General features: G+C 38.9%; 1 protein-coding gene across 2 annotated transcripts in view; it reads left to right on the forward strand.

Annotated features, from left to right (window-relative positions):
• ITPR2 (inositol 1,4,5-trisphosphate receptor type 2) overlaps positions 1 to 27,901 on the forward strand; it is a 562,671-nt gene that overhangs the window by 249,927 nt on the left and 284,843 nt on the right. For both annotated transcript variants that reach the window (XM_065940048.1, XM_065940056.1), the window contains 6 exons: positions 9,187 to 9,276; positions 9,390 to 9,515; positions 14,762 to 14,884; positions 15,779 to 15,979; positions 18,515 to 18,766; positions 21,288 to 21,413. In XM_065940048.1, coding sequence (XP_065796120.1) covers positions 9,187 to 9,276; positions 9,390 to 9,515; positions 14,762 to 14,884; positions 15,779 to 15,979; positions 18,515 to 18,766; positions 21,288 to 21,413 — 918 coding nt within the window. The remainder of the gene's footprint in view (positions 1 to 9,186; positions 9,277 to 9,389; positions 9,516 to 14,761; positions 14,885 to 15,778; positions 15,980 to 18,514; positions 18,767 to 21,287; positions 21,414 to 27,901) is intronic.

The following is a 27,901-nucleotide window of genomic DNA, read 5'->3' on the forward strand; positions in this document are numbered from 1 at the left end:
ATTCTAGCAGGCTGTAGTCTGTGGGGTCTCAAAGAATTGGACACAACTGAGTGACTAACATTAAAAAAAAACAAAAACTTAGTCTTCACAATCTAAAGTCTGATGTTTATTTTAAACTGTCTAGTTTTTCCATCAAGGACTGTTTTTTCTTTGGGAGTTTTTAATTGATTTTTTTCATATCTCTGCATTCAAGATTCTTATCTGCGTGTTTTCACTTCATAATTTTTTTTGTCCTTTTAATAGGTGTATGATGCAAGGGGCAGATTAACTGGAAAGTGTCCCTGGGGGCTTACTCTGGGTTGCCTAGGCAGCAAGCTGGCTCCTGTTTCCTGGAGTGGGGGTGGGGGGATGGGGCACGAGCATCTCTCCCAAGAGGCCCTGCACTGATCTGACTTCTCAGGAGGACCCTGGCTCTTGCCTCTCAGCAGGAGGAGTCTCATTTGTATGGGCCTCATAGCTGGTGATCCTGATCAATTCCTGCAAACAGCAGGCACCTAAATCCAGACTGCCTGGTGCCAGGATGTTTTGTGTACCTTCAGAGACCCCTTATTCTCCAGCTTGCCCTGTGAGAAGTTGTGCCGAGATGGGGCAGAGGTTGTTATTCAGAAATGTAGACCCCGGGATGGCGTCCAGCAGAGCAGTCACACCTCTCTAGGGTGATTGAAGGCTGGAGGACACATGCCTTCCCTTCTCTGCTGACCCTTGGTTTGCATCTCTCCCTGCTCCCTGCCAAGTGATGCTGTGATGTTGACCATGCGGCAGCCACATAGGGGTCCACCTCTCTGAGGTTATTCCTCATTTTATCTCTATGATTATTTTTTTCCATTCTTTACTATTTTATTTTAATGAACAATACATTAACATACATCAAAGATCCAAAGGTGTGAAAGTATAGAGAGTGGAAAGTCGGCTTCCTCACTCTGTCAGCAATCCAGTCTGCTCCCTAGTAGCAGTTATTTTCATATAGCTCCTTCTAGTAATTTTATTTTCTTTTTTTGCATGTCTTAATTTTATTATTTTAGTATCTATGATTATTGTAAACATGTACTTGTGTATGCTGAGTTGCTACAGTCGTTTCTGACTCTTTGTGACCCCATGGACTGTAGCCCTCCAGGGTTCTCTGTCATGGGATTCCCCAGGCAAGAATACTGGAGTGGGTTGCTATTTTCTCCTCCAGGGGATCTTCCCGACCCAGGGATCAAACCCCAGTCTCTTAGATCTCCTGCATTGGAAGGTAGGTTCTTTACCACTAGCATCACCTGGGAAGCCCATTTTAAACATCCTTTAAAGTCCTTTCAGAAGGTTTCTTCATTGTTTCATTTCCCTGGCAATGACAGAGTCTCATTTTTGAGTTTTTTGTTATCTACCTTAACATTCGCTTTCCTCACAAGTATTTAAATTTTAGTTTGCAGGTTTACCTTTCTGAGAGAATGAACTTAGTTCCTTCCTTCCTTCTCTCCTTCCCCTTTTGCTTCCCTCCTCTTCTTTCCCTCTGCTTTTTTGTTGACAGCCCTTCCTTGTTTGATGGTTTCTGTCTTACCTCCACATCCCGTTACTCTTTAAAAGCGAAGCCCGGTTTACATTCTATGTCGACCATTTCTGATCTTTTTTCTTTGATGAGGCAAACAGGCAAGGAGGCTGTTCCCTCTCGAAGGATATCTTGAAAGAAAGCTATGCTTTCCCAAGTGTTAGGACTTTGATTCTGCACAGCAGGGAAATAGTTTTATATAAACTTGGTTTCTCTGGCAAAACTTGTGATTGACCAACTGACTCTTGGCAAAAGAAACTGATTGAATGTCTAACCTTCATGGCTGGGTGCAGAAAGTGTCCATGAGTTTCAGACAGAATCATCCTAGATGATCTGACTTATGCGGGACTCTATGGTAATTGGATAGAGAACTTTTATCCATTCATTTGGGAGAGTGCTTGTGTGAATTTTCTTTTTATGGAATTTTTTCTTCATTATCTGTTTTTGCCCTTGACCTCCTTGTATGTTTATTTTACTTGGTTATATCAGATTACATATTTTTGTCCTTTATGTCTGAGTTGATGTTACTGAATGTGATATCTGCACATGAGTGTCAACTTTAATAAGTCCTTTAACAAAACATGCAGCTGAAAACTAATTTTTAGTCTTGAGCCAAATGCTACTTATACACATCCTCCTTCTATTTGGCTGTAAAGCAAATTCTTAAATGTAGTGCTTTTATTTCCTGAATTGATTTCTTTGAATTGTTTCCGGGATAAGAATCTTTTTCTCCCTCTTGTCTTCTGGCCTGCATTTAAAATTTAATGCTGTTTTATTATTTCCCTTCATGTTGTAGGGAAAGTTACTATTTTATTCATTTTTTCCACTTTGCCATTTGTTCTCAGTTTCATTTGAATTTGGTGATCTCAGGTGTGTTTAGCCTGCAACAACTTGAAGCAGGGTTTCAGTTGCTGGCTAGAGATTGAGGTCAATCCTCAGCAGTGAGAGCGCTGAATCCACGCAGCTAGACCTCAAGGGACCAGTGCCCAGTGACAAGGCCCTGGCCCGTCAGCTATGTAGAAATGAATTTCCACATAGAGATGGAAAGTAGTGAAAGAAGTCAAGTGTTTTAATAAGCGCCCTTCCTAATGGAAAAGAAAGAATGCGTGTGGGTAGACACATGGGTGGTCTCAGAGAGAGAGTCGTGCCCTCATGGAGGTTTGAATCCCTTTTATGGGGCATTTATTCTGGGTTTCCTTTGGCCAGTCATCTTGCTTTGCCTGGTTCCGAGTCCATATTTGGTATATCTCAGGGTCCTCCCATATGAGTGCACACGGCTCTTAGCCAAGATGGATTCTAGTAGAGGGGCCTGTGGATAGGTTGAGATTACTTACTAAAATGTGATGCCCCCTCTCTTTTGATCTCCAGGAGCCTTTCTGTGTATATGTAGTCGGGGAGGTCTCCTTGACTTCGAGAATGAGAACTATGTGGCCCCATCTCTTACCTGGACAGGGCTCACCTCCTCTCTTGCTCCTGCTACTTTAGGGTCTCTGTCCACAGGGGAGAAACCAGATGTTCACCCTGAGGCCCAGCTAGCTCCTGCCTCACTGGTAGCGAGGAGTCCTACTTCCTCTGTTTTTTTCCCTCAGCACGTGGCTTAGAAGGAAATTACAGAAGCTGATTCATTCAAATCAGAGCACACCTATGGCCCAGGGCCAGGTAACAACATTTCTGTAATGCCTGCTTGCTGAAGAGGGAGTTGAGAGAAGGTGCTGGTTCCTCCCCCCGCTTCTGTCCATCCAGCCCTCTTCTCACAGCCGCGTCGGGGTTTGCGCTGAGATGACTGCGACCAGGGTTGCTTCCCTCACGTATGTCAGGTGCTAGGCGCATTCTCTGAGGGCTCTGTTGCGTTGCTCTTTTCACTTCCTGCACGGTGCTTTGTTATTCTTGGCCACCCTGCTAACTAAAGGGCTGCCTTTCCTTTCTACCTTTTATATAATACTGCTGAGGATCATGTTAAAAAGTATTATAGCTTCCCTGGTGACTCAGTTGGTAAAGAACCTGCCTGCAGTGCAGGAGACCTGGGTTCAATCCCTGGATCAAGAAGATCTCCTGGAGAGGGAAATGTCAACCCGCTCCAGTATTCTTGCCTGGAAAATTCCATGGACAGAGGAGCCATGTCTGAGTGACTAAACCACCAAAGTATTATAGAAAGTATTATATAAAAAGTATTGTACATGACTGTGCTATAGCGGGTTCTTATTGCACGCCTATGAAAACAGCTCTTAGTTTACACTGAACATACCTGTCGTCAGTACCTTCCCTGTTTTTCTGAGTATCACTTTAAGCAAAGAGAAAGCACTCCAGTGGCACACCCTTTTTCGTTACTTTATCAGAGATACTGATAGTCAAAGAGATTTGTGGTGTTTTCTAGGACGTCTGATTAAACATCATCAAATACTAATTAAAATGACATCAAATGAATAAAAAAAAATGTCAATATTTGTATTTGTTTTGGGACAAAGGGAAACCAAACAGGTTTGGAGTAAGACTGAGAGTATGGTTTACCCTCTAGAAGGGTAGGAATTTGTGCCCGGGTTGAGGGAAATCTGGAGGAAGGTTACCTGCTAGTATTAATGTCCTCACCAAGTCTTAGAGCAACCTTAGACATCAACCAGGGAAGCCGAAACTGTCGATTATGACCCCATGAGGGTCTGTCTTAGCTTTACTGCTAAGGTCAGATAATTAGATTCAGGATGATGTAAGAGTTTCTGCAAACCCTTGAGTATCATCCTAAATGGCTGATATGTGATGTAACTTTTAGATGGATGGGAGAAAAAAAATACCTCATCCTCCCACAGCAGGGCAGTCATTCAGTTGTCTGAAGGAGGTGATATTTAATATGAAGAGCTTCAATTAAATTATAATCTGGTTGGTCAGTCAAGCATCAAAGTCTGATTATTAGATTTTTTTTTTTTTTTTTAGTGTTTTGGAGGGAGGTGAGAAGGAGAAAGTGTGGCATTTGACATCTGAAGTTGGGAGGAGGGTGATTGGTAAATGATGCCACTGATTAGGTTGAGAAGTAGATACAAGAAGAGAAGGCTAGGGATCCAGATGGTGAGTGGAATGCTTTCCAGTCTTGTTGATTTGATGTCATTGCTGAAGAAGGACATCCTTTCACTTCACTGCAAAGAAATGCATTAAACTATTTTAATCACAGCTGTGGTAGATGCAGGCATTTCTACATTGTAGGATTTGGAAAGTTCTTTTTTAAAAGTATGATTGACCTTGTTTAAATTAAGGAGCCAGATCCTCAATAACTTGTGCCCATGTTTAGTTCACCATTTGATTCATACAATATTATTTTCTTATATCATTTTTGCTACTTATCTAAAAAGAGTTTCCTTGCCTGATGCAAAATAAGTGTGGGAGCAACGTGATGTTCAGAGCCAGTATTTGCTTAGGTATTCACTCTGAGCCTGTCTAGATCCATGCTGACCATCTAATTTCTAGACTCTTCCAGAAATTTCTAGACCCTTCTAAACTATCCTTGCTATGCTGTTTCTGAATATACTGCTTTATGTTACTGTTGTTGTTCAGTGACTAAGTCATGTCTGATTCTTTGTGACCCCATGGACTGCCACACACCAGGTTTCCCTGTCCTTCACTATCTCCCTGAGTTTGCTCAAACTCATGTCCATTGAGTTGGTAACGCTATCCAACCATCTCATCCTCTGTCATATCCTTATCTTCCTGCCCTTGATCTTTCCTAGCATCAGGGTCTTTTCCAGTGAGTTGGCTCTTCACATCAGGTGGCCAAAGTATGTTACAGTATATACTATGCAATTAAAAATCAAGCTGCCTCAATAAAATCACTTGACTAAGTGGTTCCCATATTCCATTAGAGGAAATAAATTCAAGTTCTTCCAGATGATAGGAAACAATTATAGTAAAGTACAAGTATTTTTGCAATGCCTTTCTTCATCACTGTTGTCAAAAGCATAATTTAGATATTTACTATAAGCATGACACTGTTCTCAGTGTTACACATTTTTTTCCTGAGCCTCCTCAACTCTGGGATTCTGCATAAATTACACTTCTACATTTTACACCTTATTAATATATTGTCATTAGAATAGAGTCAGGACTTTTTAGATTTGGCCACTAACCTAGGGACAAAGTAGTATAGGATATAAAAAAATATAATCAATTTCTTTCCTTTCTGGAGGAAGACAGGTCAACTTTACTTGGAGCATCTTGGCATTAAATAAGAAAATAAAACCTAACTGTAGTTATATAGTTTACATATTTCTTAAATTCCCCTGATTGCTGCTTTGGGATCATCCAGATGTTCTATGAGTTAATATTTTTGTTTGGTTTAATTACATTGAATTATTTTCTGGAATTAAAAGGGGCCGTTCATTGAATTCTCCAGCATTGCCTCCTTTGTTGACTGCTGGCAATTTTAAATTAAAATAATTTTTCTTTATAATTCCTATACTTAGGAAGTTTAGCATTGTCTACATCCTCCCTTGGGCAGAACTAAAGAGCGTAACTTTTGCAATGTAGTACATCTTCCCTGAGATTACTTTTCTTAAAACAAGACAGTTGCTTTTTCTGCAGGCCGTTCCTTGAAAAATAGACTTAAATATATCTGCCAAAGCTTTGCCTGTATATTTGACTGATTTTTTAAAAAGTTGAAATATATCAGAAAGATCTCCTTTCCACCTTAGGAGCATTGTCAGTCTTTAGACTTAGTAACATCTTAATCTTGGATTGGAATACAAACTTAGTTTTCTTTGATATTTTTTCTCTTCCAGAAAAAAATGAATATGGCCTTTTCAAAATTCAACCTTCACCTTTGTGATCAGAAAAAGGAAATTATGTTTCTACCTTTGCAGTTTCTACTTTTCATCAATAAATTATTTTTCTATCAAGTAGAAACCCTGTTTGTCTCATGCTGTGACCTCCAACCTCTTCCATCCAAATAGCTTCCATTCATATGAGGCACTGGGGCCCTTTCCCTCTTCTATTAATACATTGGCCTCACTTACATATATATTTTTACATTTTCTTCTGTAACTTTTTTGGATTTACTTAGTGTTTATTGTCTTGTAGATACTATCTCCAGTTCTTTTTCCTCTTTTGTTTACCTAGGGTGGAAATTGGATTGCTTTCATTTCCTTCCTAGGATTTATTAGCATAGATGACACAACCCTGGAAGGTAATAGGAAGAGTGTTAATGCTTTCAGTGTTTTTATTCTTAACATTTTGTGGTTCCAGTTCCATTCAGTGAAAGAGACAAGGTGGTCAGAAAATCTTGGAGAATATCCTGTCATAATAAAACAAAGTGGAATTTAAAGACAACGGTAGTGAACCAGAGAATCAGATGCTAGAGACAGTTTTGGTAATTGTGAGTCATTGACACATAAAACAATTTTAGTACAGTAGATTATTCTTTTGAGAAACTCAGTGGAGGTAGTAATCCAAGATGCAAGATGACTTCCCAGAATGCGCAGTGTCATGGGAAGTGCTCAGTTAGCCTCAACTTGGGGTGTAGTTTCAGAGAGTTCAGAGAGAATCAGTAGAGGGTAGAAACAGTTCACCTGCAGAATCAGCGATGAATCAGAGAGAAAAGGCAGGGGAGATGGAATTTAAAAATCTGAGTTTCAAAAGTTCTTTTTCTCTGAGCCACAGCAGGGAATGCAGACAGTTTTGTGGATGATACCGGATGTTTTCAAATGCAGAAGAGACAGCATCATGTAGGGGAATTTTCTTATGCTCAGTAAAATGAGAGAAGAGTCATTTGCTAAGATGGAGTTCAGATCAGGAGCCTCTGTCTTGGACGATGTTTGCCTGGAGAAAAGTCCGAGAGACATGGAGCTTACTGAGCCGTGGTGATAACTCCATACCTGACCAAGTCACTCTCTTGCTTGAAACCTTGGATCAGAAATCTTTGACTAGCGAGGAAAACAATGATTTTTCTTTCTTGATTTGCATTTATTTTGTGATTTGTCATGGAGTGCAGTAGGAAAAATAGGGACAAATAAAATTGTATCAATTAACTTCATTTTTTTTTTAACTTTCTCCTAAGTTTAGATTACCTGGAGAAGGAAATGGCAACCCACTGCAGTGTTCTTGCCTGGAGAATCCAAGGGACAGAGGGGTCTGGTGGGCTGCTGTCTGTGGGGTTGCACGGGGTCAGACACGACTGAAGCGACTTGGCAGCAGCAGCAGCAAGCTTAGATTGGCGTCCCATTTAACTGTGAGAGCCCAGCACCTTCAGTGTAGTCAGGAATACACATTGAACTTGATATTCATCCCAAATGCAGTTTTGCACTAGTTGTAAATCGGGGAGGTGGTCAGGCCCCACTCCACCTAATTGCCTACTTTGGCAGCCTGCTTTGTCAGTTCTTGTCATTTTCTGCACACCGTTGTGCTTTCCTTTCTAGAACACTTTTGGGGTAAGGTGACTTCACCTCACCAATGTCCGCTGCCTTTCCGCCTGTCTCTCATACTTAACTGAATTGTTTTCATCATTCAAGACCTTGGCTTGAACTTGCCCTCCTTCATAAAGCTGTCTAAAATTATATCTGTTCTCCTTCTCTCTGTCTCTGTGAAAGCAAACTCTCTCAGTTCAGATCTTTATTTTCATATTTCTCCCTGCTTTCTTAGGTAGACTGTAATTTCTTGTGGGAAGAACCATATCTTCTATTTCTTTTATATCCTCTCACCATTGTCTAGTACCAGGCATGCATTAAGGATTAGTAAATGTTTGGAGATTGTATTATAACTGGTGTTTTATTTTCATATGATGACTCCAATAATTGGTATTTAAAATATGTACACTCCTTAATATTTGTCTTTTATTGTGCTACTGCAGATAATGGTTGTTATAATAAAATGTTTCTGGTGTTGTAGGTCCTATTAGTATGCTTTGTTAATTTAAAATATTATTTTAAATTTACATTTTATTTCTTTTTTTGCATTTTCATGGTCTATATGTGGTTGTTCAACTCCCAGTCATGACTCTTAAGAATGTCATGGTGACCTGTCAGAGAATTCTTGGGTTAAGGTGTTTTTACCTCGCATCTCTGAAATTATGCTTCATTATAATATGCTCCTTCAGTCTTTTTATTTCCAGCAGTTTATCCCTGATAATAAAATTTGCCTGCTGTGCCCTGGAATTTTACCATTCCTTTTTCTATAGGCCATATAAGGTCTGGTACATTTAGCATAAGGAAATGCACTGAGGATGTTACCTGTTATTCCTTTTCCTCTTTAACTTACTCATTCATTATTAGTAATGCCATAGATCTTGTAATTTTTTTTTCTATTTTGGCTGCATTGGGTCTCCCCTGAGGCATGTGGGGGCTTTGCTAGTTGAGGCACATGGATTTAGTCGCCCCATGGCATATGAGATCTTACTTCCTCAACCAGGGATTGAACCGACATCTGCATTAGAAGGCAGATTCCACTGGACAACCAGGGAAGTCCCAGATCTTGTAATTTGGTTGTTATTGGGAAGTGGTCATTTGCATGACTCCTTGAAGCTAAGGAGCTTTTTATGAGATAAAAAAAATACCAAAGAAACATTTAAGTTGAATAATAAATTCATCACAAAATAATTTCAAAATGTATTTCTTATTTATTGCAAAAGAACCAAATCTATTACAAAGCTATACAGAACATAAAATACATCTTTGTGTTTATTTTAGGACTCAAACATTTTAAGTCCAGTGCAAGATGGAACAAAGAAACCTCAGATTGACAGCAATAAGAGCAACAACTATCGGATTGTAAAGGAGGTCAGCAACTAGTTTTATGTGGGTTTATATTTGCATGGCAAAAAAGTTTTGTCTGTTGATTATATTTAATATTGTATTTTATATGGTTAATGATTTTCTTCTTGTTTGGAAAGATTTTGATTAGGCTCAGTAAACTCTGCGTCCAGAACAAAAAGTGTCGCAATCAACATCAACGATTATTGAAAAATATGGGAGCCCATTCGGTAGTGTTGGATCTGCTGCAGATACCCTATGAAAAGGTACGTTTTTAGGTTCTGTTTTCCTTTTTTAATTTTGGAGCAATTTCAGTATAGCAAAGTTGCAAATAATATTTTCCCCTGAACCCTTTGCAAGTAAGTTACCAACCTGATGCCCTACCTCCCCTGAGTCCTTTAGTATGTATTCCCTAGGAGCATCACCCCATAACACCCTTCCAGATTGAGAAGGAACATGGCATTCTACTGCCATCTTATCCTCAGAAGCCGTTCACATGCTCCCATCATCCCAATCACGTCCTGTTTGACAAAAAGATCCGCTTCAGAAACAGGTGCTGTCTCATGTCATGTCCATTTAAACCTCCTCATGCTGGACCTCTCATGACCTGGACACTTTTGAAGACAGGCCAGCTATTCTGAAGACTGCCTCTTCATTTGGATCATCTGACTTTGCCTCATGGTTTGATTCAGTATGCATCTTTGGCAGGAACGTTACAGGAGTAACACTTAAGTTTTGCCCACCGTTTCCTATCAGACAGCGTGCAGTTTTGATTTGCCTCATGACCGGTGATGTTTACTTGGGTCACTTGATGAAGATGGTGTCTGCCAGAATTCTCACTGTGAGCCACTCAGTTTTCCTCTGTAATAAATATTTTGTGGCACAGTTCTTTGAAACTAAGTAAATATTCCAGTTTTGATCAAAATTTCTTTTTTTTAATCTTTTAAGTAATTTCTTTTTAATTGGAAGACAGTCGCTTTACAATGGTGTGTTGATTTTTTCTGTCCAACAGCGTGAATCATCTGTAAGTATACGCGTATCCCCTCCTGTTTGAGCTTCCTCCCCCATGCATCCCACTCCTGTAGGTCATCACAGAACCCTGAGCTGAGCTCCCTCTGCTATGCTGCAGCTTCCATTAGCTGTCTGTTTTTATTAAACCTTTGATTTATTCATTTATTTATTTATTTGTTTTAGTATGGACTCATGGATGCTAATTTCAAATGATAGGTTATATTAGGTTTCTATCATTATTTCATTTTGATTGTCCCACATTGGGTCAATGGAGCCCCTTCGGGTTAGTTGCCTGTCCTCTAACATGGCCTCATCAGTCTTCGAGTGATTCATCACTTAATTGCACATTAAAATGTTCCAGGCTCACCTTGCATTTTTCTTGTTCCTCCTGGAATTAGCTGTTTCTTCAGGAAGCTCCAGATTCATTTGGGGGAGAATGGTATTTGGGAGAAAAATTCTGAGAACTTAATGTACTTTTTTCTGTGGGGGTTTTGCTTCTTCAGGTCCTCTAAGTAGACAGATCTAGAGAATATATGTGTGTGAATGTAATTACTCACTTATTGATATACTGTTTATAACTCATCTTCCACTGTCTCTGCTCCCCTCTTCCTCCTGATGAATGCCCTCTGCACTTCACTCAGGCTCTGACCTTCATCTGAGAGTAGATGCCCTGTTTATCTCTCTTGGAAACCAACCATGCCAGGCCATACACCCTACCCACTTGGACTTTTCATTTCTCTTATTGAATTGCCCCCTGTTTGACTTAGGTGCATTTTAATGCGTATATTTATAAGGTGGTATAATTCAGACTATGTTAGAGAATACGGTAAAAGAATTATTGAAAAGCAGCCAAATGTATTAACTTCTTAGTATTTATAATTCAAATTATTTTATCTTTGATATTGTAACACAGGCATATAACATGGAATGAAGTCCATTTTCTAAAAATGTAACTATAGTGTTGAGTGTTTTACTACTACTTTATGTTTGTGGGTTTTCTATTTTATTATTATATTTTTATTGAAATATTACTCATTTACAATATTATGTTTCAGGTGTCCAGCAGAGTGATTTGAAATATTTTTATAAACATAAAATGATGTCAACATACAAAGTTATTACAATATTATTGGCTATATTCCCTATGCTGTACATTACATCCTTTGTTTATTTTATAAGTGAAAGTCTGTAACTCTTAATCTTTCCCACCTATTCATTCCTCCATCCCACTCCACTCCAGTAACCATCAGTTTGTTTTCTGTTATCTATGAGTCTGTTTCTGTTTTGTTTGCTTGTTTATTTTCTCTTTTAGATTCTGCATATAGGTGAACTCGTAGTGTTTGTCTTTTTCTGATTTATTTCAGTTACATAATACCCTCCAGGTTCATCAATATTGTCACACATGACAAAATTCTGTTCTTTTTGGCTAAGTATTATTCCATTGTGTGTATATCTGTCTATCAATATGTGTGTGTGTGTGTGTGTATCACATCTTGTGACCCAGTCATGGAGACTTAGTTTGCTTTTGTATCTTGACCATTGTAAACAATGCTACAGTGAACATATGGGTGCATATATCTTTTTGAATTAGTGTTTTTGTTTTCTTCAGAAAAATACTCAAAGTGGAACTGCTGGATCATATGATAGTTCTGTTTTTAATTTTTGAGGAAACTTTATACTGTTTCTGTAGTGGCTATACCAATTTATGTCTCCACCAATAGTGCACAAGGGTTCCCCTTTCTCTAAATTTTCACCAGCACTTGTTACTGTTTTTGATAATAGTCTTTCTAACAGGTGTGAGTTGATATCTCACTGTGGTTTTGATTTGCACTTCCTTGATAATTGGGCTTCCCTGGTGGCTCAGCTGGTAAAGAATCCCCCTTCAGTGCAGGAGACCTGGGTTTGATCCTTGGGTTGGGAAGATTCCCTGGAGAAGGGAACGACTACCCACTCTAATATTCTGGCCTGGAGAATTCCATAGTCCATGGAGTTGCAGATAGTCGGACACAACTGGGCAACTTTCACTTTCACGTCCTTGATAGTTAGTGATGTTGAGCATCTTTTCATGTGTTTGATGGCCATCTGTGTGTCTTCTTTGGAAAAAAATGTCTATTAAGTGCCTTTGCCCATTTCTTTCTTTCTTTCTTTTTTTTGATGTCAAGGTGTATGAGTTTTTTGTGTAATTAACCCCTTATTAGATACATCATTTGCAAATATCTTGTTCCATTCAGTATTTTGCTTTTTTGTTTTGTTGATAGTTTCCTTTGCTGTGTCAAAACTTTTTAATTTGATTAGGTCCCATTTGTTTATTTTTGCTTTTGTTTCCCTTGCCTGAGGAGACATCCAAAAAGTATTGCTGAGACCAATGTCAAAAAGTATACGGCCTGTATTTCCTTCTAGGATTTTTATAATTTCAGGTCTTAGATTTAAGTCTTGAATCCTTTTTGAGTCTGTTTTTGTATATGGTATAAGATAGTAGATTCTTTTGCATGTCGCTGTCCAATTTCACCAACACTAAGAAGTTCTCTTTTCCCCAAGGTGTATTCTTGTCTTCTTTTTCATTCTTTCCTGATACATTTTCCCCAGTCTCTTCATCAGCCTAGAATATCTAAACCAAGTGATTTTTAACTTGCATGACCTAAAATTTGAATAAAAGGTTGAATTTTCCTACACATCACTGAAAAGCACATACAATGTGATATCATCTCTCTTAGAGCTCATCCCTAGGTTAATTGACCACATGTTTTGGGGTTTATCTCTGGGTTGTCTGTTCTGATCCATTGATTTATGTGTCTGTTTTTGTGCCACCATCATACTGTTTGAATCACTGTTGCTTTGTAGTATAGTTTAAAATTAGGAAGCATGGTATCTCCAGCTTTGCTCTTCTTTCTCAAGATTGTTTTGGATATTAAGGGTCTTTTGTGGTTCCATATAAATCTTAGAATTATTTCTGTGAAAAATGCCACTGGAGTTTGCTCAGTTTTAATAACTAGATTGTTCATAAACAAGCGAAAAAAGCATAAGGTGACAGCTTCAAGGAAATACCAATTCCAGTAGAATTGCCCCTGCCATTCTTCTGTACTGGCTGACTTTTCTGTGTGAATTGAGTGTTCCTGTGGCTGAAGTTGCTTTGATGTTTTTTCACTATGCCTGGACTACAAACATAAAAGAAAATACTAGTATATTTTGAAATAAAAACTTCCTATTTTCAAGATGGGAATGGAGTTTTTGGACATAATTATTAGTCTAGTTAGTTCATCCCTATTTTAAATATGAGAAGATGAGTCTATTAATGATCTTAAGCTGTTGGTTTAGTTATAGATGGCATAAAATTTAGACTCTCAGATTAGGAAAAAAGAAAACAAGAAAACATTGAATTATCTTAATATAAACTGTGACTCAACATAAATCCATTTTGTGTGTCTGAGAGTGACCACATGACCTAGCCTAAAAAAATTTTAGGTTGTTTCAGTGATATTTTAAAAGATAACTGTTAAGAAGAAAGTTTTGCATTGTTTGTGAGTTTTGAGACTCAGGTTTCTTATTGAAATTCTTATTAGCAATGAAGTACCCTATCATAGGACTTTGGGAAAGGACAGTGAATAAGCAAACAATTTAAGAGAAAGAGGGGGAGAAAGAGAGTGGGGGGCAGAGGAGGGTGGAAAGCAAAGAGATAAAGGAAAAGAATGAGATGAAAAAAGAGGCAAAATAAGTAGCAAAAGAAGCAGGCACAGAGAAGGGAGAGTGGAGACTAGAGGGAAGGTCAGAAATACTGGGTTGGCCAACATTTGTTCGAGATTATCATAAGCTGCTATGCGACAACCTGAATGAGCTTTTTGACCAACTCAAATATGTATATTTACAGAGTGGGGAAGAGAGGGCAGGTGAGTGGAGAGAAGAGGGTGGGGGCAAATCAGCAGGATATGGGAATGAGAACAGGAGAGGACCCAGAGGAGGAGGGATAAATGCCTGGAGAAGAAGAAAGAGAGGAGCTGGAGAAACAGGGGGATAGAGATGATGCAGAATGAGGAAGAATAGAAAGCAGAAGAATCAGGAAGCTCCAGGTACACTGAAACACTGGAAGAAGGTAAATCAAAGAGAGGGAAGGAAAGAGAGGGATTGGAGGATGCAAGGCAGAACGGAGCAGAACTGGGGAGAGTGAGGAGGGCAGAGAGAGAGGAACAGGGCAACAGAGGAGGTGTGGGGACAGATGCAGGGGAGACGGGCGGCTTTGTACAGAGATGGGAAATTGTAGTGAACAAGTAGGAAGATTGGGGAGAACGAGAAATGGACTGTGAAACAAAAAGGGGAGCAGAACAGATAGTAGAATGAAGATGAGGGGAGAGACATCTGCAAAATGGGGAGAGGTGTGGACACAGAAAGGAGACCATAAAACACTGAAGAAAACAAAGGAAAAAATGCACGTGTGAAAAAACATTCTTTGGTAGTATTTTTGCTCTGTGTGTTTCTCTGTATCATATACTACTTTTTAAACTTCCAGAACGATGAGAAGATGAATGAAGTAATGAATCTGGCTCACACATTCCTGCAGAATTTCTGTCGGGGAAATCCACAGAATCAAGTTCTCCTCCATAAACATCTGAATTTGTTCTTAACCCCTGGTGTAAGTATTTGAGTGACTTCTAATATTTATAGTATTTTTAGTAAAGTGTCCATGTCATTTCTTTTGGCAACATTAATGGATAGAATTTTATTCATCTTGTGCATGTGTGCGTGCTAAGTCACTTCAGTTGTGTCCAACTCTTTGTGACCCCATGGGCTGTGGTCCGCCAAGCTCCTCTGTCCATGGAATTCTCGAGACAAGAATACTAGGATGGGTTGCCATGCCCTCCTCTAGGGGATCTTCCCTACCGAGGGGTTGAACCCATATCTCTTAAGTTTCCTACGTTGGCGGACAAGTTTGTTGCCACTAGTACCACCTGGGAGGCCCCATATTCATCTTCATCACCTCATTTTATTCCTTGTAGGGGCTGCTTCTCCTGAAAGTGAGTATCTTTCCATTAAGGGAATATTTAAAGAAACTTGAAAAATTACACAAATCTTACCTACAGATGGCAACTTCACTTTTATGTCCACAGTTAGGAAAAAGATAAGGTACAGCAAAGACTAAGTGTGATGCCTCAAGTAAGTAAATATGAAAAACTCAAAGGTGGAGTTATCTCTGCTGTGTAAAACATGTGTCAGCCAATACTAAGGAAGAGCCATGTTTGAATAGTACATGATTAAATTAATCTCAAGAATATTGTTGCCAACATGTTGACTTTTATAATAAGCTCCCTTTTCCAACTAAATTCCTTTGTGAGCTCAGTTTTTTTATTTTATTTTTTTAAATGCTGAATAATCTCATTGCATCTTGTGCAAGAGTTGCACAGGAAACTCACTACAGTTTTGCATAAAATAGAAAAGTGATCACAAGCCAGGTAATTGGTCTAAGTATTACTGTAAAATAGAAAATTGATCTTGTCAGAATTACAAGGGCGCATTCTTCTGTGTGTAGCTCCTTGAAGCAGAAACCATGCGGCACATCTTCATGAACAATTACCATCTGTGCAATGAAATCAGCGAGAGGGTTGTCCAGCACTTCGTGCACTGCATTGAGACACACGGCCGCCACGTGGAGTACCTGAGGTTTCTGCAGACGATCGTCAAAGCAGATGGTAAATACGTGAAGAAGTGCCAGGATATGGTAATGACCGAGGTATGTTCTCAGTTTGCATTTTAGCAGCTTCACATAAACATTATGCTCAAATACGTGTTTTCTGTTCATTTTCAGTGAAGAAAATCCCCCAACAACATAGGTTTGGAAAGTAATTTGAGTACAACTACTTAAGCATAAATGTATTTTGCTTAGGTCTAGGGAAGTGACAAATCGTTAAGTTGATGTTATAATTTTCTAGGAGTGTATTTTTCTTTTTGAGCCTTAATGAATTTGTGTATTTTAAATAATGGGTAAAAGCCTATGAAATGTTATAGAATATTTAGAATGAAAGTGATTAAATTTTATATTTTTAAGTTTCAAAATATAACAGAAGTGAATTAAACTCTGCTTTTCGAGTGCCTTTATTACTGTGTTTCTGTGATCATAGAATGGATGTTCTTTGCTACTATTTACAGAGGGCTTTGAAGGAAGTGAAATTAATAGAAATTATCTGTCAGTGATTTTTTTACATTTGGAAGCTCAGCTATTCAGAGTCAGTTAAAAATTTAAGAAAAGCAAATGGATGAGGTACTCCATTTATTTTTCCCTGTTCGTTATGATATTTCTCACTGAGCCAGATTTATACAGTGAATGAGTTACTTACTAGGAACCGAGTGACACTTTGGAGAATGCATGCCTATGTGCTCTAAGTCCCTTCAGTTGTGTCTGACTCTGCAGCCCTATGGAATGTAGCCTGCTAGGATCCTCTATCCATGCGATTCTCAAGTCAAGAATGCTGGAGTGGCTTGCGATGCCCTCCTCCAGGGGATCTTCCTGACTCAGGGATTGAACCCATATCTCTTATGTCTCCTGCATTGGCAGGTGGATTCTTTACCACTAGCACCACCTCGGAAGCCTACTTTGGAGAATACTTTGAGCTTATGTGGGTAGATCACTGCTCTGTGACCTAATTTCTCTAAAGGCCTGTATGGATTAGGGCAGCTTTCAACCATCTACAGTTACCTAGTGGATCATATTGATTTGGGGAATTTTCATAATTATACACTTTAAATTTGGGATGGGAGTAATTTCTTTATTGTTACAATGTGAGTCCCTCTTGCCCCATAGAAATTTCAAAGTTAATACAGTGTAAAGTCCTGAATTTTTAATGTAAATTATTGTTATTACACATTTAAGGAGCATTTTACATTTGTAAAATTTACCTGTCTGTATTTGCATTCACATTAGTTCTCTTTTGCCTAGAAATGTGGCAATTAATTTGATTTTGGAAAATCATCATGGAAAGAATTAAAATGGGAAAGCAGCAAATAGTTAAGCGAGTCCAATGGCACTTATTAGGTGATGTGTTTCTATATGTGAAGAAATATTTATAATTTTATGTTAATATATACATTTTTGACACAAATACATTTCTCTTTCAACAAAACTTTCAGTGTAAGCCAGTTAATTGTCTTATCAATTTAAGTATGTTATCAATTCATATAAAATAGAGAAAAAATTATGTAATCTGTGTTACCTACCAAAATATTTCCCACTGAGGGTAGAAAATTGGTACTAGAATAGACAAAAAGAATTGAGGCCAGCGCAGGTCCTGACCTGTCTGTGGTTTGGGGTTGCTATCTGCCTCATAAAGCAAAGTAGAGGGTTTGTCTCCTGGGAAGGCAAAAATTGTCTTCTCTGCAGAAGCCTCTTACATAGCTAGCCTGGGCATCTTTCAGGAATAGGAGGGTGAGAATTGAGACCTCATGAGGCTGGGTTTTCAGTTGAGGGAGAGAGAGAAGATAGCAGTGATAGTCTGGAGTGGAGTGTTATTACTTCCAGAACTCATCACTGTTAACTCAGCCTGGGCTTCACGGCAGTCAAAGTGGATTCCTTAATAAAATAATACTGTTTTCCCCCCAAATAGGCAATAAGACATTATGGCAATTTAGCAATAAAATTACACCCTGCTGGAAACTCCACTTTAGTTAGTTTGTTATACAAACAAAACAGGAAGGAAAATTTATTTCCTAGAAGCCCCTACTAATTGATTCTTTGTCTCTCTCTCTTTTTTTAAGCTTGTATTTTTCTATTTCTCTGCTTTTACCTACATTCCCTACTGATATTCTTGTAGAGTTACATGTGGTTACATGTACTTGCTTACTTATTCCATCGCTATTGAAGGGGATGGGGATATTTTACTTCACAGTAAAATGAGACTTATGAGATTTCTCATACTTGGCAATGGCATCTACCATTTGAAGTTAAAGAAAGTAACTTTACTGGAATATTTTGCAGGTTTAATTTCAGTGACTGACAATTCATTGAACAGTTTCCAATCATCTGTGTCATTTATTCTCAAAGCCACGCACCTCTCCCATATTTCCTCAACTGGTTTTGATGACTTTCGTAATTAATCACTTCACACATGAATAGAATCTTTTTGCCATCCTGCTTTGGTATAGTTCTGCTTTTGCAATGTTATCTGTATTTTTACAAAGATATGCACGTGTTTCCACATAGACCAAGCCTTTGGAAATAACTGCAAGGATGAACATTTGGACTGCTATATAGACTCTCTTATTATCATTTCAGTTGATAAATGGGGGTGAAGATGTGCTGATATTTTACAATGATAGAGCATCATTTCCCATCCTTCTCCATATGATGTGTTCAGAGAGAGACCGAGGGGATGAGAGTGGCCCCTTAGCCTACCACATCACCCTCGTGGAGCTGCTGGCAGCATGCACAGAGGGGAAAAATGTCTACACTGAAATCAAGTGCAATTCCCTTCTGCCCCTGGACGACATAGTGAGGGTGGTGACCCATGATGACTGCATCCCTGAGGTAAGCCTGGCAAAAACTTAGCAGCTATAGAGTTGTTTTTAATTTCTAGTAAGTACCAGAAGTCCTCCTATGGCTATTTATAATGAGATAACACACTTAGTCACAGAATAGTACCTAGGTATATAAGTAGGGAAATTTAAAAATCATTAAAACTTACTTTTTTGTTCTACAAGGGACTATGAAAGTTGATAAGCCTTTTAAGAGTATAACCACTGTTAGTTTTCTAGAAATTCCACTATAGAAATTTCTAGGTATGATATTGTGATCAGACTTAAACATTTACTTGTAACTTCTAGTATGTTTTGAGCATAAAACAGATGCTTCATAAATAGCTCACAGTCATCCACAGAGGCTAGAATGGTGCTCAGGACCACTATTGGATTTTCTAGGTTTACCTTTGCTTTATGGAATAGATGCTTTCTTGGAAACATGGACACATATTTTGTTTTATTCATACATCATCTTTTATCCTCCATCCTAGTTTGGCATGACAGGCAGGGAAAAAACTCACTAGAGACTGGTTGTCTGCCAGGTGCATTAATGAAGCTTCCAGGAATGTATATGACAATAATTTCTTTTTTTCTACTGTTCTAGTGTATTGTTGCAAAGTTTATAAATGTGTGATATGCTAAACCCAAACATTTTAAATCACAGTAACTTTAAAAGATACCAGGTTAAGTTAAGTTTCCTATTTCCAAATAGTCCTGCATAGTGATGGACTTGAAAGTATATTTTTTATGAAATTTTGTAGGATTGCTAACACCTCAAACCAAGAATGCTTCATGCCTTGGTTGTTTTGAAGTAAGGTAGCAAAGAAAGGAAGCATAGTGTTGTGATTAAACTGTGAGTTCTATCTTTATTTGAAGTCCTGATTCTGGTCAGTCAGTTCTCTCTGACATAACACTCTAACCTCTTATATTCACCTGCTTCACCCCCTTCATCCTTTAGGTTCTGATTCAAGTATTACTTCTTCAAAGAAGACCCTCCTAGCTTCTAGTTTTAGAGCCTATAAGAGTCTACAATTTGAAATTTGACATTTGAATTTTATTGATTAACAAATGTCTGTAGTCTTTTCATTCTTTACCAAGATTATAAGCTCAGTGAGAGTAACAGTTGGGTCTGTTTATACTTACCATTATATTCTCTGAGCCTGGGCCTACCTTTAATAAATATGTTTTGAGTGAGTGAGTGAATGGATTGAAGAATGAGTCAGAATCTTGGATCGGTTACTTCCTACCTGTGCGACTGATTCCAACAGGTTACTTAACCTTTCTCGTTGTCAGTTTACACAGTTTTGAGTGAAATAACTATAGTCTATATCTGGCAGAATTGCCGGGGAATTAAATTAAGATATTGCAGAATCTCCAGAATGCTGAGACTCTGACGCCTCCTTACCCTGTAATGTAGCCTTGGCACAAGCACCCTGTGGTTGAAGATTTTAGACCTCAGTCAAGGAGTGATAACTTCTAAGGCCATAAAAGCTGGCCTTGTATTCCCATTGGTTCTAACTTGGATTCTATGAATCCTCTGAAATTCTTTACCTGATTTTTTAATATATGTGATTTTTACTGGAGAGATTTACAGCCTTTATCACATTTTCATAAAGAGAGAGAGGAAAGACAAGGAGAGAGAGAAAAAAAAAAGAGAAAAGAAAGAAAAACAAAAACTATTGTCCTATGCACTTTAGTAATGGTATATGTTGGTGAGACTCATCCCAGTCTCTTATGAGAAGTTTTGCTAAATCTGGAAAGAAACTTTAATACATCTTAAAATAATGCCATTTTTTTGGTAAACTGTGAGCCTGCTTCTTCTCAGAAATAGCAGTTTAATTGTTTTTGAATGGCAATACAGTATTATTTAGTCAACATATTTAATCGTTGTATTAGATCTCTCTTGGTTGCAATGGACAGAAACCTAATTTAGACTCGTTTAAATTTTAAAAGGGAATTTTATATATTGGCTCCAGTATTTGGAAATTTGAAGGATGGTTGTTCAGAAGAGTCAAGAGGTTCAAGCCGTGTCAGCGTTCCATCTATCTTTTGTTCCCTTTTCCTTTGTGTTTTTGCCTCACGCCCTTTTTTTCTGAGCATAATTTTCCTCTACACACCTGGAGAAGAGGCATCTTGGGGCAGGTTTATCTTGTTCCATTTGACAATGAGAGAGAGAGAAAGAGGATGAATATGAATGAATGAATGACAGAGACAGAGAAGGGAAAAGGAGGTGGGGAGAGAGAGAAAGGGAACACTGGAGTCTCAGATATGTTAAGCTTGGTTTACATGAAGTTCACATTCTCACACCGATCACTGGGCCCAGGGGAACAGAATACTAGGTCTTGTGTTTACCCTGGGCCAGGGGATGGAACAGTAAAGGAAAGGAGATAGGCATGCTCTCTGGGTAGACACAAATCATACTATAATTTACTACAGGAAATAAGAATTTTATTTAACTGTTCCTAATAGATATTTGAAAATGAAGAATGTAGAGAAAACTTACTTTCTTTTATATTTGAAACTTGGCACAGGTTAAAATTGCTTATGTGAATTTTGTTAATCACTGTTACGTTGACACAGAAGTGGAAATGAAAGAAATCTACACAAGTAACCACATTTGGAAATTATTTGAGAACTTCTTGGTGGATATGGCAAGGGTAAGTTATGCTTTGACCATTAAATGCTGCTTCATGTTTAGTAAGGTTGTCGATGTAGCTTTTGACTAAATAGAATCAAGCAGCTATTAATAGATGGAAACTTTAAATTAAACCCGCTATGTTTGGATGTCATCTGTTATATTCAAAAAGTTGTGACTGAGTTTCACAAGACTGTGAGTGAGATTTAATGAGTTAATGTACACAAAATGCCAGTACAGTGTATATGGCAACAGGGTGTTCATTTTCATTTTTACCACTGATCGTGTTGGTCTATTAATAAACAGAATTTTAGTAGGCATCTTATATTGGTTAGAGAAGGTATTTGGCAAAGATCAATTTATTCAGCCTCATGTCAATTACAAACTATAGGTGGAAGAAATCTCACGATATCTTGACTTGGTTTTAAGGCAGGTAGGTACTTGACCATACTGTTTGGAACCTAACACTGCCCACTGTTGCTTATGAGAGTGTGTTCCAGTAATTGAATCATCTGATGCTTTTACTCATGTCAGCCAAAATGCAGTCTGCTTTTTACTTTGAGTCCATTTTCTCATGTTTGGCTTTTTTTGAGGGTTGGGAAGGACACATGTAGCTGGTTGGCATTTTCTTGATACTGTCTAGCATATGTTTTTGTTCTGTAATATTGACCGAATGAATGAAGAAAGGAAGGACAGAATCTTTGATAGCACTTAATTTTAGTTAGTATATCTTATGCCCCTTTTAAGCATGCTGAATTATCAAAATGTCCAAACTGTATTATTTTAGGTTTTCTTTTTTTTTACAGGGGGCTGGGGATCTTCTCCAGTTTCCCCTTTAAAATTGTGGGACGTACTGTTCAATGAAGGGTTTCACTAATAGAAGATAATGTATAGCTGACTCCTTAGACCTGTTGTGACTTTCGGTGGCCTGTCCCAGTCCTTTGGCCTCCTACATTCCTGAGTGCTGTAGTTTACATGGGTCTCACTAAGATGTACCGAAGATGTAGTGAAGGAGGGTGGTTAATGGAGTCCACATGGATGGATGCTGATTTTATCCATTATCTCACTGCCTCCTTACAGTTCTTTCTGGAAGGAGGAAGGACAAAGGGGATATAATGAAACAACTGCAGACCCAGACATCCAGGACCAATCTTAGATAGTAGAATAAATCACATATTCTAGTCCAGACACTCTTATATTTAGTCAGGGTAGCAGGTGGAATGTGTTTTTTTCGACTTTGGTGTGGGGTGGTATGCTCAAGCTCTGCTGTGTTCACACGTGTGTGAAGTAAGGCAGTTCCTGTTTTACTTTATTTCTGTAGACTTTCAAAGCCACGCATTCCCTTCCTCAGGTGGACCTGCATCTGTGGAGGGGTCATCCTGTTTTACACAGCACTTACATACCACTTGTATTTACCCTTGTGACCTTGTGAAAGCACTTCTAAATGACTAGCCACGAGTATCTCCAGAGACCTTGGAGTGAACAACGGTATACATGCTGACGGCTGAGGTTTAAAACTGCATGTGCGGGAAGATAGTAAAAATATTGCAGACTGATTTGCAAATTTGCACGGTGCTCTGGACTAAAGATAAGGTTGAAAAGACCAGAGTCACTCTCTAGACAGCACGAGCTGCAAAGCAACAGGATTTTTATTTTTAAACCAAAGAAAGCTAATGATAACTGTCATTGATCATGCTGCCTTGGAAATGGTCTTTCCATTGATGTGTTTATTCATATGGCTGAGGGGTACATTTTTTTTTAAAGTGTGTGTGTAGGCAGGATTTTTATTTTGTTTTGATTAAGTAGACATAGTGTTATTAGTATTAAAGGCTCTAAGGGAATTTCAGGATCTTCTTGGTCTGTTCAGTCCTTATGTCTAACCACAATAGCTTAACTATATTGCAGAAAGCATTTTTTCTTTCATTCTTGTTTCTCTCCCTCTTGTTTATATGTAAAGCAAGACTCTCTTATCCCCTCATTGAGAAAGACAAGGAATCACCCTTCTTATGTCAGGGAAGGGACAGGAAATCTGACTTTCAACATCTAGGATTTGTCTTTTCTCCCCTTGAAGAAAGTTTAAGGAGCTACCACACACTTTCAAATTCAAATACAAAAAAAAAAAAAAAAGGGTAAGTAAGTAGAATGTGGCCTTTTAGGCAAATTTTCAGTTCAGTAGAGCAGTAATTCTCAAACTTTAGTAAGCAGCAGAATTACGTGGAGGGTTTGATAGAACACAGATTGCTGAACCCCACCCCCATAGTTTCTGATTCAGTAAGTGAAAGTCTTTGCATTTTTAACAAGTTTTCAGGTGATCCTGAAGATGCTGGTTTAGGGACCACACTTTGATAATCACTGCAGTAGAGAAGGGTTGTTAAGACTAGGCATTTTAAAGGCATTAGTCAGACCAGAGTTAAAATTTAGATTCTGCCTCTTTTTTTTATTATTTTTTTATTTATTTTAATTGGAGGCTAATTACTTTAGATTCTGCCTCTTAATATTTCAGTTATCTTGTTGGGCAAGACCCCTACCCCTCTGATGCTGAATTTCCTTATTTGTGAAATCAATACAATAATAATGCATTCTTTATAGTGTTACTAGGAGGATTCAATGAGATAATGGGTATATAGGTCTTAACAGAGGCATGGCATTTAGTAAGAGAGTTGGTACTATCATCCATTTTATCCATATCATGGTAACTTCACTGGTATTATTAAAAGGTTGTATGTAGCCTTTAAAGCAATTTCAAGTAGTTTCCACAAGACCCAATAATAATATGGAGGATGACCTGAATGAGGACCACCCAACACAGGCAAGACCCAGAAATCATGTTGGTGAAGCTGGACGCAGGCAACAGCAACCTGGTGTAAAGATGGACTAAATTCAGGTGTTATCGCAAAGTTACGAAATCCTGGGACAACTGATTTCCATCACTGAGACAAGGTGAAGGTAACCTGGAGGAAAGGTATTTGGTAACTTGGACCTGGAGAACCATAGGATCTCAGGGCTGAAAGAAACTGGCAGTGCTGCGGTTCAGTGTTAAGTACCTGCCTGTATATTTCCATTAACAGTGACCTTAGTCTTCTTTTTTGGGGGAGACATTTGGTTTCATTACTAGAAAACTTTACTTGTTAAAAGGCCTTATATAGATCCAAATTTTTATAATTTTTTACCTATTTTTCCTTTTGTAGCAACATAGGATGATTCATTTCAGAAAAGATGTGGGTGTTTGCTAGTCTCCTTGTTAGTGATCTAGTTTGAAATGATAAAGGTATACAACTTAAAGGAACTTACGATCATCTAGGTTGACCTGATAATTTTGCTCCCAAGTTCCCGAGAGATTAATTTGCTAGCATAGGGTGTCTTGCCTGGCTGGTAACAGAACTGGAAGGCCTGGGGGTGCTGAATCCAGGGTTCTTCACAGAGTAACTTCTCAAGTGTGTCATGATAGCTCTCATGTCTCCTACTGTTTTCTCCATGACTTTCAGCGGTTCCTCTTCCATTAAGATTTCTGGGCTTCTTTGCGGTACACTTTTGAATTCTCTCTAATTTGTTAGTGTTTTAAACATGGCATTCAGGATGGGACCCAGTGCTTCAGGCAGGGTTCAGCTAGCACACGTATGTATGTGTGTGCGCATGGGCACCGGCTCAGTCGCTCAGTTGTTCTGACTGTTTGCAACCTAGACTGTCTAGCTTGTCAGACTCCTCTCTCCATGGAATTTCTTTAGGCAGGAATATTGGAGGGGGTCGCCATTTCCTCCTCCAGGGGATCTTCCTGACCCAGGGACCAAACCTGCATCTCTGTGTCTCTTGCATTAGCAGGCAGATTCTTTACCTCTAGTGCCACCTGGGAAGCCCAAGCCAGCACACCGCTGATGAGTAAAAATTTGGAGAGCAATCCTGTTTAAAAGGCAAATGAAATATTAATATGTGGTGGCCCTCATACCACCTTCCACCTTTGTCTTCATGTTTCTCAGGAGTCAGCACCACCGAGCTCCTTTTGTTTTCTCTTGGTAAATTTCTCTAAAGAGTCCCTTAATTAGTATATTTCATGTTCCTGTTTGTACTCCTTTGTCTTTTATCTTGTTAAGACCCATGTAAGAAAAGTTTTCCAAAAGACAGTTTTTACTAAACCAAATTTGTTTAGTTTTAATTTTTATTATTTTTAAAAAAATTTGTTTATTTGCACTGGCTTGTTTCATATACTTATTCCATTGTGATTTTCTGACGGAACCGGCATCCATGTCCTGTAAATACACCAGATTTAGACAGACAGCAAAGCTGTTAGGCCTATGAAACGTTGTTTTACTGTCTTTTAGAGAGAGCGTTTAACAACAGCCCACTTTGATCTCTGTGTCAGTGCAGCTAAAATCTGTATTTGTAAGGCAGAAATGCTTTTCGTTGCTTCATAACTGATTGTTGTTGCAAAGTCAGGAGATTTGAGTCATATTAGAAGGTACATGGAGAGGGGCGAGCTGTGGTTAGTGTTAGCCGCAGACTATTTTTCCTTTTGAAGATGTTCCCAATTTTGCTATCAATTCCAAGATTCTCTAATGGTCAACAGTACGCTAAGTGACGTACTGGCAGATGAAATTAGACTGAGGAATAACTTAGAGACACACCTGGCACAGTGTCATGTCATTGCCTCTTCAAACGCTGCTTAACAAGACAAATCAGAGTATTTCATTCCAAGTAGATCACTTGAGCATTTTCTCCCTGTGACTTACCAAATAGGTAGGAAATGACAGTAAGATAAAATGTATATGTACTTTTGAACACCCTTTCCAGGTTCTCTAGTTTGATAGAATTCAATAGGTTTTCTTTGCTTGATGAATTGATTCCATCATTTTCTTCGTTGGTTTTTAAGTTGAATGAGCCATTGAAAAGTCTCATTCTAAGGCCTTCTTTTTAAAATTTATTTGTTTTTGGTTTTGGCTGTGGGCTACTCTCTAGTTGTGGTGTGTGGGCCTCTCTCATTGCTGTGGCTTCTCTTGTTGCAGAGCATGGACTCAAGGTCATGTGAACTTCGGTAGTTGTGACTCTCAGGCTCTAGGTGTGCAGGCTCAGTAGTTGTGACACGTGGGTTTAGTTACCCCGTGACATGTAGGATCTTCCCGATCAGGGATCAAACTCAAGTGCCCTGTAGTAGCAGGCGGATTCTTAACCACTGGACCACCAGGGAAGTCCCTTCTAAAAAGCCTGTTGGATAGCATCACTGACTCAATGGATATGAGTCTGAGCAAAATCCAAGAGATAGTGGAGGACAGGGAAGCCTGGCATGCTGCAGTCCATGGGTTTACAGGGTGTCAAACATGAATTAGCAGTTGAACAACAACAGCTAGCACGGCAGGCAAGTGAAGAATGTAAGTATTCTGTAAGTATTATTTTGTGTGTAGCACCATTCCCTCAGTTGTAATTCTGCTTTTCTTTTCAACTTTCATGCTGAATTTATAATGGTGGTGTCCATGTGGAGTGAACGCTTGTTTGACTCTTCTTCACTGTGATTGGTTGGCCCAAGCCCTGCACAGTACTTTCTACTCTTCAAGTCATCATCAGTATTTACAATAGTTGATCGGTTCTGCCTTGAAACATGTCCTCACTTGGCCCCCAGGGTATCAGTCCTACTCTCGGCCTTCTACTTCACCAGGCCACTCCTTCTCAGTCTCCTTTGCTATTTCCTCTGAATCTTCCTAGCTCCTAAATATTGAAGTGTGCGAGGCTCAGACCTTAAACTAGCTCCCTCCTGTCTCCACAGTCACTTGCTTGCTGTTTTCATCTGCTCTTCTAACTTTAATCCCAGGCTGGTTGAAGCTTGGGTCGTTCCTCTTAAAGTCTCACATATCTCACTGCCCACGTGACATCTCCAGTTGGCAATTGAACCTCAAACTCTTCACTCACTTTCATGTCCCACTAAAAATTAATTCCTCTTCAAGTCTTTTGCATCTCAGTAAATGGCAATACCATCATTCATTCTAGGCATTCAGGCATAAACATCTTGATGTCATCTGTAAATCTTATTTTCTTGCTCTTAAATTTAATCCTTTAGCAAACTCTGCAAGCTCTAACCTTAAAATATTCAAAATCTGACTCCCTCTGAATACTTTGAATGTTGCCACCCTGCACCAGAGTACCATTAACTCTCATCTGGATAATTGCTGTAGCTGTTGTTCTGGCTTCTTCTCTTGCCCTCTCCCTTCATCTTTTCTCTATACAGCAGCCATAATGATTAAAAAAGAGGAAGAATGTTGGTTCAGGTTCCGCCTCTGCTCAGACTCCTCACAGAGTAAAATCAGTATAAGATTGGACTCTCCTCTCTTCAATGACCACCCCCAACCTCACCCTGGCTTCCCACCGTCCTCTTGTTCTCCCCTTGCCTAGCTCTCTTGCATCTGGTGGCCTCCTTGCTGCTCCTTACATATGGCAAACTCACTCCCTTCTCAGCATCTCTGCGTCTGCCTGGGATGTACTCATCTCCAGGTACCCTCCATCCTCAAGACTTCTTTGAGGTCCCTC

Source organism: Muntiacus reevesi, chromosome 1 (genome assembly GCF_963930625.1).
Source record: "Muntiacus reevesi chromosome 1, mMunRee1.1, whole genome shotgun sequence".
In the NCBI taxonomy this organism is placed as follows: Eukaryota; Metazoa; Chordata; class Mammalia; order Artiodactyla; family Cervidae; genus Muntiacus; species Muntiacus reevesi.